Consider the following 16,670-nt stretch of genomic DNA (forward strand, 5'->3'; position numbering starts at 1 on the left):
AACTCCATCTCTAAGAGGTACGCTGAAGTTTAATATAAGCTAAAATAATTATTGCTTATAGAGGTAGTATGTGCTAATAAAATGTGTGTGTCTATACATATTATTTGTATGCGTCTGTATTAATAATTGTATACTAATCAAATATTTTAAAAGGTTATATTACGTTATTATTATTATTATTATTATTATTAATCAAAATAATAATAATTTATAATACTAATCGTGATAAATAGTAATGCATGAACAATGTTTTGAGACGATACATCACCATGACCTCATCTGACGCGGTGTGATCAATAACACGAGTAAAGGAATGATAGTCCGTATATTGTTTTATTCTTATTTCTTTTGTCTCTAAAACGACGTACATGCGTGTGTTTTGTTTGTGTTTTTTTTTTTTTTTTTTTAATAAGATGAGTATTGAGCATTTCTGGGAATAACGTCAATGGAATTTATTATACAATTCGAAACTTTAAGGAAAATCATTATACTTGTATCGTTTCTACATAGATACACATAGCTGTATATAAGCTGTATTGTATTATATATTTGTATATCATATATTAGATTATTGTGGTGACCTTAGATTTTAGTAGATTCTTAATAATGATAACCACGCACGGAAATAAAGCGATAAATATATGCATATACATACGTTATGTTGCAGTCACCATACGTGGTACAATATTATACAGATTTAATATTATGTGCACAATGACTGTATAAATAAATTTGAATTTCACCGCAACCTCAAGCGTTTTTATTTTATGAGATACCATCGTATTATGATGTTTTAGTGATTAGATGATTTTTGTATTTACCGATCTACTTTTTATTTTTATTTTTTATTTTTTGTACATATACCAATAATTTGCGTGTAACAAAATATACAATTTAGATATTTTACCAGTTATATTTTCTTTATGTACCGTCAATCAGGGTGACTTGGAACGATTTTGACCTTTTAACTACTGTAATACATTCATTATTGATAATTAGGTTCTGTAAAAAATCATGCAGTGTCGCACACCTCCAAGGAATAGATTAAGTAAAAAAAAAATAAAGTTTTTGAGTAAATTAAGATAAAAAAAAAATAAAAAGTGCTTGTTCCAAGTCACCTGGGGTGTTGGGTGACTTGGAACATACATTTTTTCAAATGCAGATTGCATTTAATGATTTGTGGAAGGTCACTTGGAACTCTACAATTATTTTTAAAAAAAAAAAAGTGTTTAAAACCATATTTTTATTAATTTAAAAACAATTTAACATTTTTTTAAAACTGTTTATTACAAAATAATACTTTTTCTTATAAGTTGCAGTCTTTGCTCACAAAATAAATTTAACAAACATATTAATAATTGATAGTAGTTCTTGAGACAGCAGCTCGTGATCTTTTGATATTCTCGGAAAGTCTAGGTTTCAAAAGACCAGAATGTCTGGATACAAAACGTGTGTACCAATCATCGCCAGGTTTATTGTTTTTAAATATTTTTATTTTTCGGCCGGAACGATCTAAGTATGACTTGATCAATCTCTTAACTTCTTCCCTATCAAAAGGGTAACCCCAATCAGATGCAAATAATATTGTTTCTACAATATTACCTTCTTCAGTGGAAGTTAAAGCTGTTTGGCCACCGTGGGGATTAAGATTTAGTTGGTTTTTTTTCCTACTTAAAGTGCTTATTGGTATTCCATACTTATCAGAAGCCTGTCGGTAAGTCAATCTATAATTTCGGATTTCGTTCAATGCATTATCTAAAGTTTCTTCAGAAAAATTTCGGTAAGTACGACTGCCGGGTGTTCGTTTATAATAGTTCGGCATGTTCCAAGTCACCCAATTATTTTTTACGGAAAATAAAACCAACCCTGAAAAATGTAAATAATATTATTTCCTAATTCTACTTAACAATTAACACTAATAACACATTAGGAATTCACTAAAAAATAACAATACCTTGAATTTTGAAGCTGAAATACCACTTTTGCAGCTCTTAATTAAGGAGTTGAAAATTTGGATTTTTTTTATTAAATTATGGTTGAATCACATGGCTTATTGATAAGAGATAACACATTTTCGATGATAATGAAACGTTTACAAAACGTTCCGAAAAATATTGCTGTGGAGGCAGAATTTTATTTCCCTTATCTAGTATAAAATTAAACGCTGTTATCAAAAAAAAACACAATTGTTCCAAGTCACCTCCCAGTTACAAGTCACCCGGTTTGACGGTACAATAATATTATTTAATGAACTTGTTTTATACGTTGTACGTGATGCTATATTATTACTTTATCAGTCATAATTGATTTATCCTGGCGATGAATATTATTATACTACTTAAACATATATTATTTGATTCAATATTATTATCCCTATAACATACTCTGATTACAGATAAATTCATTCAGTTGTGTATGAATATTTGGATATATATTATTCTTTGAATCTGTTTCAGTCATATTCAATAAATATTTAATATTAAATATTCTACATATAAATGTATTTTTCATTTTCATTTTTGCATAACAGAACAATTTTAAATATGACATCAAGTAGGTATAATACGAAATTCCTTCCTTCTTCGTGTAATCTATTAATAATACATTTTGTCTAATTGCTAATTTTGTTTTATTTTTAATGATTTCATGTGCATTGTATTATATTATATTAATTCTAAATTATTTTAATTTAGTTATTTTTGTCTATGTATGTTTTTTTTACTATTTATTTATTAATTGCTGTTGTAAAGTAACGGTCGATGACGATATACACATTTGAAAATTGTGAATATAAACATTTTGTTGGAATATTATTTAATGATTTTTATGTGCCAATTAGTTTCAACGTTATTTTTATTATGTGGTCATAATAGACCTGAATATTCAATGGAAGTGTCAATGACTTGCTCCTATATATATCCAGTAGACTGTGTAAATATGATTAGTAATATATTAATTTTATGCTTGGCCAATATAAAAACCACATAATAAGCTATTATGAAAATCATTATTATTAAACATTTTACCTATTACGTTTGAGAATATATAATTTCATATTAGTTTGCAATTTATTTTCCTTTTCATTTATCTAACTGAATAAATTCAATATACCCAGGTATTTAAATTTAAAATATTTATTTTAGTATTTTCTCATTTTATATATTATAATAATAACGTATATATAATATTAACTATATGACGATATTGTTCAATACGCTTTTCGGTTACAAAGTACAATATATTATTTGAATTGCCAAGTTATTTATATCAAAGTTTACAGCTATTAAAAATAACTATTGAGTAAAAAATGTTTTCCGAAAGATATCATAATATTTGTTATAAGTAATATATAAAATTAAAACATAAAGAATCATTTATTATTATATACTAGTATAGATGTTTTGAAGTTCAATAGTTTAGGAACCCACATATATTTATAATGTATGGGAATAATTAACATTAATTAAAAATTAAATAATCGCTTATGTTTACAATTAAATGTAAACATCGCTTGTGTTTTGCGTATTAAATTTATGTCTTACTAATCATACTATTATCTGTTAAGTGATAATATATTATGCTCATTATTGTACATTTATTTGAATAATGTCTAATTGTTTTAAAGTTTTATAAAACAACTCGTTACAGTTGGTGCACAAATTAACGATTTATTTCTAAAATAGAAATTATTAATAATATACTATTTTTTTAAATTTTAATTGCTCTGAAAGATGTGTACTTTTTTAATAAAAATAATTAAACAAGTTTAACTATACAATTGATTTGAATAATTATATTGATCTACTGAGTAATTATAACTCGAATGCAAAAAATAATGATGTACAAATCCACTTAGAATTTGTATGGCATAAACATATACAAAAAAAAAAACAGTAACCGTTAATAATTATAAGCGATTATAATAAACCGACAGTTGTTCACTAAATAGCAAATAACTTGGATTATAATGCTATTTATTAAATCTTAAAAAAAAACAATAATAATAATAATAATAATAATAATATAATAACATTAGCAAGTTTTCGAAATACTGTCTGAAAATGCCCCGAAAAGTTTCAGGAAAAAAAGTCAAATAACTTTTATTTTATTTACGTTAATGGGTACGCACTAAGCATACCGTATATAGATTATTTATGATCACAAAAGTTTGGATTTGTAAATGCGATAATTCGGTAGAACCTTAATGGTTTCAAAACACGCGATTATTTAGGACATAGGTTATCGCGATACTATATACACTATATTATATTAGTACCCGCTGAAATGTCCACTGCAGCAAAACTTCAACCATTTGACGATGGACATAATATTTAGCTCACGCGTCTATCGTTTTCGTAATCGCTTCATCATCACCTGACGTGCCTATATGCGTATAAAAATATCATTGCGTTTTGACGATTAATTATAACACCATCTGTGTGCTTAAATAGCACGTGAAAACAAACGATCATAAATCTCGCGAATAGACTAGGTTATTCACAAACGATTTAAACGCTACCCAATCGGAGATTATTTATTTATTTTTATTAGTAAGTATTCATTCCATTGACAATGCACATATACCTATTACGCGCAGTCCGTAACGAGCCCAACAAATGCGGCCTAATGGTGGTGCTTATTACACCGCTCGGAGCGCCAACCGTGGTTACGAGATGGAAGTATGTTTCTTTTTTCATTTCATTTTTTTTTTTTTTTTTTATAATCAACGGTGAAAGGAAATCTTTGTACTTTCGAATTGGAAACTATGACAAAGTTAAACGCGCGTTATCATCATCGACTGCGTTTTGTGGTAATATAGAATTTGTTTCCTTCAAAACAGAGATTTTATATAATATGTATATGCATATACGTACAGAACTCGCTAAAATTTAACTATAAATGTGCCAATTAAAAACGATTTAAACCAGAGATGAGGTTTTCTTCACATTATATTTTACAAACTAAATAACAAGTACGATATTTGTTTTCGACGATTATTGTGGTACGGAACGCTTACTGTATACCTGCACATAGCTGTACTGAGAAATCAAGTTTGACAACATAATGTTGGGAAGCGTGTGTGAATTAAAACAGATTATTTTGTGTTTATGTAATAATAATATAATATGATATTAAACATACGAGTGTCTTATAGTACTCGTTCAAAAATTAAAATATATACTTACGTTAAACTGAATGTTATGTGTACTAAATAATCATAAGGTTTTGTCGTGGGGAATAAAATAACTGTAGTTTCAATTAAATAATTCATTATTACACGACGGTGTATATAGGCTTGGTAAAAGTTATAATACGAAGTATATAAACAGGTTATTATGAAATTATATTTAAAGCAGGCTTATATGATACAATGATAAAATTAAGATGGCATACCATATGGTATTTAAAACGAATTATTATGTAAAGTTGAAAAATTATTGTGGAATACGTATAGTTACCAACTATAGTTAGTAGTTATACTGGACTACTTTTTCTTCTCTCGTTAAAACGCCGCGTGCGAATTAACTATACTGGAATATTTGCGAAACGAAGATAATATTATTAATACAAATTTGAAATTGCAAATAAAACTTTCAATGTATAAAAACTATTACTTCAATAAGAGATGTGATCAAATTATTGATAATATTTATATATATACGTTGTCGTGCTTTAAATTTAATAGGTGTACTAAATAATCCATAACTATTATTATACGAGCAGATAGTGTAATATTTGACTGACGGAAATGTTAAATCGAAAAACAAACTAAATGTTATTTTAAATAAAATTAATAAAATAAATACTAATTCAAACGAAAATGTATTTATAAATTCATAAGATTTATTCCGTGAGAAAAGCACAATAAATTATTTTAGTTTGAATTCAATTACGTTCGTACTTTCTACTGGTTGCAAACACATTTAATCACATAAGACATAAGTATATTATTCACAGACCTCTTAAAAATACTTATCTGATGTTATTCAGAATACCTTATATATATTACCGTATTACTTGGAATATGTAAAATGATATTATTAAAATATATTCAAATAAGTAAAAATAATTTAACATTTTGAGAATACAGAATACTTTTATAATAGGTACGATATTTGCTTATAATATTGCTTCTATTACAACATTTTGTATTTTATTTTCCCAAAATGATGACTATTAATTTTTACTATCAATATAAAATATACATAAATATACAATACTATGATGGTTAGTTTGTTTTGTAATAATAAATTGGACATTCAATAATTAAATATTAAATTAAAGTAAAATTAATCTTTTTATAAATAGAAATATTATTTGTAAGCACGATGCACGAATTTCGTCAGAACTTTTATCGTAGATCACTTTTTAATAAGTTTTAGGTTAGGTACCTTAGATATATTATACAATTTTAATTAAAATAATTGTGAATCAAATGTTAAAAGAATTTTTAATTAATTAGGTAAACATTTAAAATTTAAGGTATTAGTTTTATTAAGCATGTGAAATAATATAAAACCAAAAAAAATTGTTTTAATCATTCCGGATAAATGTACATATGTGAATGGAATTAAAAACTACTTTATATTATTATGTTAGTATAATAGTTGATGAATTATTCAATAACGAACGCATAAACGCTCTTCCCTCCTCGAAATATGTAATATTGGATTATTAAAAATCATCGTTAGTATATTAAACGTATAAAAAAAAGTATGTATGGATCGAAATGGTTATTTGTTTTTGTCATTGGATTAGTATTTGGAACGTACTTTATAAAGTATAATAATAATATTATAATTTTAATTATTGTTGGCTCGAATAATCTATCTTGTTAAATATTATTTGTGCTCAGTCATAGGAGGTGGCGATTTAAAAACTGTAATTCATCTCAAAATATCACGAGGAGCCGCACCCATAAACCTCATTTAGGTTTATCGGTTAAAGACTTAAACATTTCTTAATATCTTAATCACTACTTTTTTATAACACCGATAACAACGTATTATCAACGCACCCTTGACCAATAAATTATCTATGAAAACAAGACCGTTAAAAATTGTCAAGGGGATGACCACGACCCCTCGCCACTCGTACACAGCACTGTACGTATTATGCCGTCAGGCGAATACGTCGATACAATTTTCATCAGTCTTTAAACTCAACACGCATATATACATTATACATTGATTAATGTTTTTATAATAGATTATTATAAAATCATTGGTACCTATATGGCAGTGTACGGCAATAATGTATAATCGCAGTGTATGATGGCTTTGGAGGTCGTTGTGGTCGTGGACGAAAAACATGAAATTCGGTAAGTATAGGTGTGTATAAAAGATTTTAAGAAAATAATTCACGAATAACGACGACCTTCACAAACTGATAATACTAATAATAAAAAAAAAACGAATAATTCTTATAAATAATAGGACAAAAAGAAACAGTATTCTCTATGTTTTTTGTGCTTAGTATACTTATTCTGGTGTTGTACGGATGCAGCGGCTCAGTTTTCACCCAATGTGAGCGACCGATTTAATATTATATAATTAGTACTATATACGCGTATTTACGAGGCGCTTGAATTGGGGAAAAAATAGAAGGGAGTTACAAGGGCGTAAAAAAATATGTATATCCGAAAATTTAAATGTCTTATTGATTAGAATATAAAATATATAAGAGGTACGCATATATATTTTTTTTTTAACGAAGAAAGACTCCGTCCCCTCCCCACCACAATTCAAGCATTGGACTATTACTATAATATTATAACGGCTATACTTGGGGATTCGGTTTTCACGATGTGATCTTCTAGACATTATCTACGCATATTACGTATAATAGACGATTCGGGCAGCAGCCGTTAAAGCATAAATGTAACGTGCGCAGGCCTATGCGTTTAACTTCCCCGCGGAGCTTTATGCGAGCTATATTATAGTATCCACGTTTATTTTAGCAATCTCACCGCGGTTGCATCGGGTGCGATGGGTGTTTCACCTCGAAATCTGTCGTTCTGTACCTGCACTCGTGGGGGGGATCACGTCTTACAGTCCGCGGGAGAATTATGAGATGTAATGACGTTCTACTCGACATAGACATAAACACATAGTTTTCGGATCGCTTTATTTGTTTTAAATCTTAACGACGGTATAGTTGCCGATTGCCAAGATAAACCGGACGGGGCGAGTTAAACACGACTTGCACTGCAGCGATGATCGATATTAATATTATATAATATGTTCATGATATTTTACACTTATGACTAGGGTTCAGGACTTTTGTTGCATTTAAAATTATCGAAATATGCAGCTAATTTTGTTTTTGAAAAACACAAAGTACATTATTAATTAATATTATAAAAATAAAAATCTAAAAATTAGGTGGGTACTTATAATAAAAATAATTTTTACACGGGTTACTCATCTAGTCATCTGTATCGTCTTCATGTTCGTCTGTAGCATAAAAAAAAAAACATTAATATAGATGTTTTTATTTTTAATATTTTTTTTGTTGTAATTTTGCCGTTAAAATTATTGCACTGTATGCTAAGACATTTTCTTACGTTCTCAAATTTGAATGCGCGGCGATTATCGGTCGGCATATTTTTGTACATAGAGAATGAACGTTCAGCGTTGAGTTATGACGGACGTACGTCGTACTATATGACGTTGATAATGATATTAATATTATGGTCTCTAAGCGCATCGCCGTAACATAATACGCATACGTCGTATAATACGTATTTCGGTACGAAATGTCGCAGTGCGAGCGCGTCCGCGAAACGGATGCGTCGTGCGCGGCTGGATCGCGGGTACGCTCGCGACCTTGAGCGATCTGCAAACAAACTATATTGCCATTGTAGCGTTCGCGGGCCGTCGTCGGGCGTCGGTTACAAATTGCCGAGCGTCAATTAATATTCGTATGCGTTGCATACGCAGTCGAACACAAACAGACACGCTCGCGACATCACGCGATTCGGTCCGTTCATGTGTGTACAACATATTTTTATTCCTGTGCGCATAATTGCCTAACCCTATACGGTTTATAACATAATATCATATACATATACCTACGTACTATAAAAATATGTTGTGGAACTAAAATCCGATTATTCAAACTCGAAGATGACGATATGACATTACAATTTACAATATAATACGATATCGATTGATCACGGCAGTATCCACGTGCAGTGGCATACTATATACACACACACACACACACACACACACGTGTATCGTACGTATAGTGCTTCGAGGATGAAATCTTTTTTATGTTTCATCTCACACACATCAGACGGTTAAATAAAGTCTCGACTTTCGATGCCACTGATTGACCGACGGGTACATATTGCATTATTCTTCAGTGGCGTAATATTAAGATGGTGACGAGGCCGACGATGGGGGTAGATTCGACCCGAGCCTTGTTTTACTCACTAATATTTTGCAATATTTATAATTCAAAAGTGTTCTCAATAGTTTACAGTTTTCTAAAAAAAAAAATTAATCCCCTTCCCCTCTAAGGCAAATTCCTAATTACGCCATTGTTATACTTATACGTATTATAATATTGCCGTCGACGTGCGATAACTATATGCATATTATATGATTGTTATATTAGTCTATTTATTAAGGTAGTTATTATACCATAATACATTATTCATAGATATATGGACCTAAGGACGTAAAGTGTATTTATTTTATTGTTCATGTATGAAAAATAATAATATTTTTAATGATACTCAAACTATATATATATAATATATTATACATATACGTCATAACTCCACGGAACGCGTGTACGTATACACCGGGCATAACATTAATATGCACGTAGCACGTATAGTTACTATCTAAGTATACACACTGTTTTCCCGGGTAACAAATTATCATCGTCAGATTAATTTATACACACACGTTGCATGCTTACGATACTCTTATGATAGTTCGTACATCATTCGGTTCTACCTAGCTATATATTATATACCCCATAATATTACACAATATATAGTTTTATACATAATATATTCGTATACATAAAGCATGTGCAAGCGACAATTAGTGGGTATACACAATAGTCAATAGTGTAATGTTGTAGCCGTGTACGCCCCCTGTTCGTAATTAGTACAATTTATCGAAGCACGTTATTTTTCATCTAAAATATAATAAAATAATATACTAGGTATATGGCACATCACGCGTGTACGGCGGTAGCGCTGGCGTAAGTACGTTATCAAAGCTACATTATAGGACATCGACGAACTCGTGTTATTGAATACTGCGTTATATATATATAAGCCTACTTAGAATGAAACTATTTACAGTTATAATCTGCATGTGCAAAGTGCATAAAAAGCATGAGATCCTGCGATATTCATATTTACATTGTTATGATTTAAATTATATTATGATAACACAAATTATACACATAATAAATATCTGTATTATTAATTATTCGTTTTGTATTTCGTGTGATTATTTGAAATTTTGACTATTGATTTAGTGTTTTATCAATTGGTACAGGCAACGATTTTTTTTTTTTATTAAATTTTCAAATCTCATGACTGTTTTTAATATATAATAAAAATCATGTACAAATCTTCGTCAAAAGTTCTCTACACAATTCGACCACGATGCTGCATTCGACGGTCCAGACTTTTGAAAATTCTATAGATTGTATAAATAATGCGTCACATTTTTTTCGATCGTGGTCACGTTTCCGATGCCAATTTCTATTGGCTATAGAACATGGCCACAACGTTTCCAACTCAATTTAAGGTGCTTTATGTTTTCGTTTAAATCTCACAACTTTAAACTTGAAAATCTCATTTTTAATCACTTTTACAGCTGTTCAAAAATATTTATACTGTTAATATTTATTAATTTTAGTTATAAGAAATCAGATTGTACGTATATTAAACTATTCAAAAACGCTAAAATGACGAATTTCAAATAATAATTAACCCACATTTATTAATAAAAGTGTTATATATACTTATATCATAAAAGGTATATTTTATTTGCTTATATTTTTTTTTTAATCAAGAATTACTTTGATAACTTTTTTACTAAAATTGTACAATTGTATAATTTTTTTAATATTCTTATTTTTTATTTTAGATTTAGATTTGAAGTCACCGTGTTTTTTTGCCACTCATATTTCATTTATATCTTTTTTTTTTTTAATATTTTTACTAAAACTTTTCTACATCATATATTATACTATGTATCAAAATGCACGTAGTTATATAACAATCATAATTATTTTCATGTATAACGCTGTCATTGTATGCGAATCCATCGTATATTATTATTATAAAATATCGATTACTATAATAATAATATTATAGTTATTATACTATTGTTGTATTCGGTAGACGGAAGTGGATTGGCGCAGAAATCGATATTTACAGCGCGTACGTTCCGATCGATATTATTTTCCGTCTCGTACCACAATAATAATACTACAACTATACAGCCGTGATCGTAATAACATAATATTACGTATACGCTGCACACAGTCGCCGGCGATCGACGACTCCGCTCGGACTAAAGAAAATATTATATTATATGCTGTAGACGTGTGCGTGTTGCGTGCGATAATATTGCATAGGTATTATAATATACATAGTAAGTACGTTTACCTACGTCATCGTATTAATACCGACCGACACGGTCGGCCGAATCGAGTTGACAGTGAAACAGAATAATAAAATAATTGCCTTCTGCCGCGGTCATTGTTTACTACCTATCACGTCATTGTGATACATCATAATAATACATGTGTGTATTGTGATTCGTCCGACGCTCATCTCTCGTCAAACTTTTAAAACAAAAAAAGACCTCCACACTCCACTTGCACCGCGATCATGTCACACACACCCCGTATAATGCATATATTTATTGTTGTTGGTCGGTCAAAAATATAACCTTTGTTATTTTATACTTCCGCGGTCGATTAAAATACGCACACGTCGTACAATATACCTAAGTAATATTACTAATATAATGCCGTACAAAGGTTTATTTCATTTGGTGGTCGTGCGAGTGTAATGCGACAGAGCTTATATACTATACCCCGGCGTGCCTCTTTTAATCGTTAAATTCTGACAGGACGTCGTATATTCTCTTACACACACACACATATATATATATATAGGTATGTACGTCATATATGAGTAGGTTAAGGGTAGTTTATACGAAAAATATAGTTACGATGTGAATATGTGGCCACCAGCCAGTTAATTAATTTTTTTGTTATTTTTGTATACAATAATATTTCCTAAGGTTTTTAGCATATTAAAAATGCCCGTAATTATGGTGTTATTATATTTCTATATAGTGTACATTATACGTAAACCGATTCATTCAATATTTAACAGCAGCACATAGCTTATATTAAGCATATAATTATTCAAAAATATCATAAATTCGGTTAAAAAAAAGAGAGGTCATAGTCATAAAATATGTACTTAATAAAAGTCCTATAAATATAAACTAAATAAGTACTTGAAGTTTTAAAGAATAATAACACTATTTAAACATAATATAAAGTATATTATTGCGCCGTTTTTGTGAATTAACTAGGTACTTTATATAAATTTAACTTCATTTTTTTTTATTACACAATCTATAAAATAATAATTATTTACTATTAGTACTGTACCATAGGTGTGGATTGATTGCTAGTTGTGCGTACGAGTGAGTGAGCTGTTTTTCCATTAAAGACATTTTTGCAACTACTCATTGTTAACGATAAAATATGTATCTTTGAAAGTACATTTAAGAACGTTGTGCAGCCTCTATACCACCCCCTGTATGATGTACCTGTAAATAAGTTGAGCTAAAAATGTGGAATGTATTTATAATAAGTAATAGGTAACTAATACTAACTAAGCTCAGTTACCCACGACACGTGACATCTGCGATTACTTATATTATTATTATGCAATATACAAATCGTACATACACCAATATGTTTGTATACTCATGTGTATACTGTTATACGAGTATTAGCGCATACCTGTGAATACAAATATTAAACATGTTTACTGCTACTATCTAATACCGTCTACCTTTAAGCAGGTATACATAGTATATTTACGATTTACCTACTGTTTAACAAGTTACTGCATATTGACGTCTGGTCATTTAAGTAGATATACAACGTCATAGGTATACTTCAAAACTTGGACAATAATATTGCAGCCATAATACGCGTGTGTAGTAGATAATGTGTAACACCATCATACGCGGTCGTCGGACTTGGAATAAATTCATCCCTCCATATTTTTCGGTTAACATGAATACAAACCACATCTTTGACATAGACTGCGCCATTTTTCGAAAATAAATTGTATTACTAACTTTTTCACAGTTTTACATAAAGCAAAATTTGTGATATTTTAATTTTTAGCATTAATATAAACAATTAATCTATCTTTGCAATTTATTATTTGAAACTTTCGAATTATCTGTCGTAATCACACGTATATGCGCGTCGTAATGTCCATGAGCAAAATAAGGGAGCTAGTGGTACTCAACCCTAAAAAACTGATCATATACCATCATATACGTATGACGTATAAATATAATATACTACGAGAAATATATTTATCAGATTTCATCAAAATAACTTTTTCTCGCTCTAAAATTTAGTATAACATTTGCTCCTGCATACACGATGCAGCCGTTTGCAGGTATTATTTGTATTTTAGTGTGTGGATTCGGTTTGAATGTTAAAAAGCCAATAATAATATTCATAGCACGCGTGATGTAAGTTAAGAAATTTATAATGCAATACTAGGAGGAACCATGACTGTTGACTACCGAGGGGTTTACTATAGCATTATATAGCTTTGAAAATTCACAATATATATATTACACGTATATAGTTTAAAAACAATATATGTAAATATGTTATAGGCACCTACTCATCAGAGTGGAGTATTATGTTTATAAGCTGATCGTATATTATAAACAGTATAATATTGTAGGTATACTTTAGTTAGTTCTTTGTTTGAGGACCGAGTTGACATACAGCTTATGAAGCGCTCAAACGCATTATTTATTATCCCAACTCAATACAAAATATACGTATATTATGTAAATCGGCATAATAATATGCACGTTAAAAGTTTATACCTATTTAAAAATGTTAGCTTCATTTTGTCTTGAAACATATTCTTGTGTAATACATAAATAATTGTACGGTTCTACGACCAGCAACCTAAAATAATAATTTGCAAATATTTTAAATATTGTGTACTCTGTACACAAACAATAATTCATAGTCTAGTAAAGTATAGTAATAATTACACAGCCGATTTCGTTACGCGTGTTCACCGGATACAGCGGCATGGTATGCAGGACGCAGGTACCTACACGAACACTGAAACTTAAATAATATGCTAAAATATATAATATTATAATATAATGTATTCGGTCAAAAATAACTGTGGCATATTCGACCTCGGTAATATTATAATGCTTCTACGAACGTTGTAATAAATAAATAAAAAAAAAAAAACTGGTTTTTATTAACTAGGAATCCATGGGGCTTATGTTACAAAAAAAATTAACTTAACGTGACTATAAAATTAATTATTTACAATTTAAGAAAACTAAAGAACAAATTTTAACTCTTCAAGTTAGAACATTTTTAAAAGCAAAATAACTTGGTTAAAAGTAACTTCTTTTTTTGGACGGTTTTAATTTTATTTATGTTTATGAGAGAAGGAGACCAAGCCGTGATGTTTTCATAGATACGACCGTATTGTGATAAATAACATATACCTAAGTAACGTGACAGTCCATCCTGTAGTGGCTTTGATGAAAAGCCGTGTGGAACTCATATGTATTTATTTAAGTGCTTATTTAATATATTTTATAATTTTACAATACACAGGTTTATTTATTAGCTATACATTATTATAATTTACATCAGCTGACGAACCAGCTGTAATTCGAATATATTCGTATTATATTATACTTATACATAATATTAATATTATAATGAATACATCGTATTTTATAGGTTAAATTTGAAAAAGAACATTTTGACATTTTGGGGGGATAATGATGAAAATCAATCGTGCAGTCCCGGGTCTGTTGTGAAGGCTTATCACCCCTCCCCTTTCAAAAAAAAAATTATACCCCTTATACTCAGATTAATGCTTTTCGATTATGATATTTCCTTCGGTTAAAGCTGTACGTATCATTTGTCCAATGGTCATCATTGTTACTGTATAACAAATAATATAATATTATCAACTTCCGCATCGCGTTTCGTGACAATCCGTAGCAGCAGTTATGGTACACGCGCTACGAATATTATATTATATTATATTCTATTACAATGACAACGTGGTGACACGTTTCGAATATGATTACTCAAATTTTTCCGCACGCGGTGTAATAAACGTGTAAAATGTGTAACATTATGCAGTGTGTCATCGTCGTTGTTTTCTTTTCAAATAAGTGCGTAGGTATAACAATAATTAATAACTGCGCGTTGAAAGTAACTTAAATTTTATTGTTACATAAAGTAACCTTATATTATAACATATTATTATTGTTATAGTGAGTTTTCGACATAAAATTACACGACTTCTTAAAAAAACATAATATAAGTTTTAATTGGTATAGAATGTAGATATAATTGAGTGTTTATAGTGTTTGCTATATTTTATTTCTCGTTACTTTTGAAAACGTTATTGACCAAACTTTAACTTTAATATTTCCTTTTTTATTTTATATGCATACAATTATATTTAATTTTTTCTCTTAAATGAATTAAGATTAAAATTATTACATTAAACTGTGTATTATATAATATACGTCATGTATATTATATATATACTTGGTTATGAGTAATAACTATTCAACGTTTATTAGTTTGTTCTTCGAATGGTTTGACACGCATGTTTACTGATTAGTAACGATGATTATGTTTTGTTAATAATTTATTCAATAACTAGTCAAATCTTCAACCATAGTAGTCGATAAAATACATTCAATTACAAAACTAATAATAGAAAATTTAACGAGAAAAATCACTACAATCCCATTATAAAAAAGTGAATGCAAATAAAGTATAGTTATTTAAAATCTATATTTACGCACTAATATTTGTAAAGTTAATTTAAAGTATTGCCGCAGCAGTGTGTTTATAATAATTATACCATTAATCGTGTTATATTAAATAATTATATGTTTCTCGTGTTTTATATGTACCGTAAAAATTATGTTGAATATAAAATAAGCACTTTAGATATGCATTTTACTTTAAACAAAAAACCAGTTTGTACAAAGTAAAGAAAATGCGTGATATTTCTAAAAATATGTCAAAATCATTTCGAAAATCAGCCCTTCGTGGAGTGTTTACGAAAAACGATGATTCGCTTACAATATTATGAACGTAACTGTACTAATGTACTAATATGATTGAACTTTTGTTTATCTACGTACAGTATCACTGTGTACTATTGTCTATTTTATTGTGAAATCGTGTGTGTAATCGCTTATGTATTGTGCAACAGCGAAGATGAGCCCAGACTGCACACATAATGGTTTTAAGTCGCTACGGTATTGTTGTCTTCTCAATTTAATTGTTGTGATTATTTTGCAAGCAAATTTTTTTTTTTTTTGCAATTATATCCATTGCGC

At 29.2% G+C, this 16,670-nt stretch overlaps 2 protein-coding genes across 2 annotated transcripts in view; one reads left to right on the plus strand and one right to left on the minus strand.

Moving 5' to 3' along the window:
* Nucleotides 1-16,670, plus strand: part of LOC132919573 (ATP-binding cassette sub-family D member 1) — a 50,553-nt gene that overhangs the window by 8,234 nt on the left and 25,649 nt on the right. The window lies entirely within an intron of this gene.
* LOC132919575 (uncharacterized) lies at nt 1,229-2,043 on the minus strand. Its single transcript, XM_060981280.1, has 2 exons — nt 1,955-2,043; nt 1,229-1,866 (listed from the first exon to the last, which is right to left on the minus strand). The coding sequence occupies exon 2, from the start codon at nt 1,820-1,822 to the stop codon at nt 1,352-1,354; it is 471 nt and encodes a 156-aa protein (XP_060837263.1). The 5' UTR covers nt 1,823-1,866; nt 1,955-2,043; the 3' UTR covers nt 1,229-1,351.

This window comes from Rhopalosiphum padi, chromosome 2 (assembly GCF_020882245.1).
Source record: "Rhopalosiphum padi isolate XX-2018 chromosome 2, ASM2088224v1, whole genome shotgun sequence".
Lineage (NCBI taxonomy): Eukaryota > Metazoa > Arthropoda > Insecta > Hemiptera > Aphididae > Rhopalosiphum > Rhopalosiphum padi.

Coding starts and splice junctions, on each gene's coding strand:
- LOC132919575 (XM_060981280.1), bottom strand. CDS start 1,822: ATGCCGAACTATTATAAACGAACACCCGGCAGTCGTACTTACCGAAAT.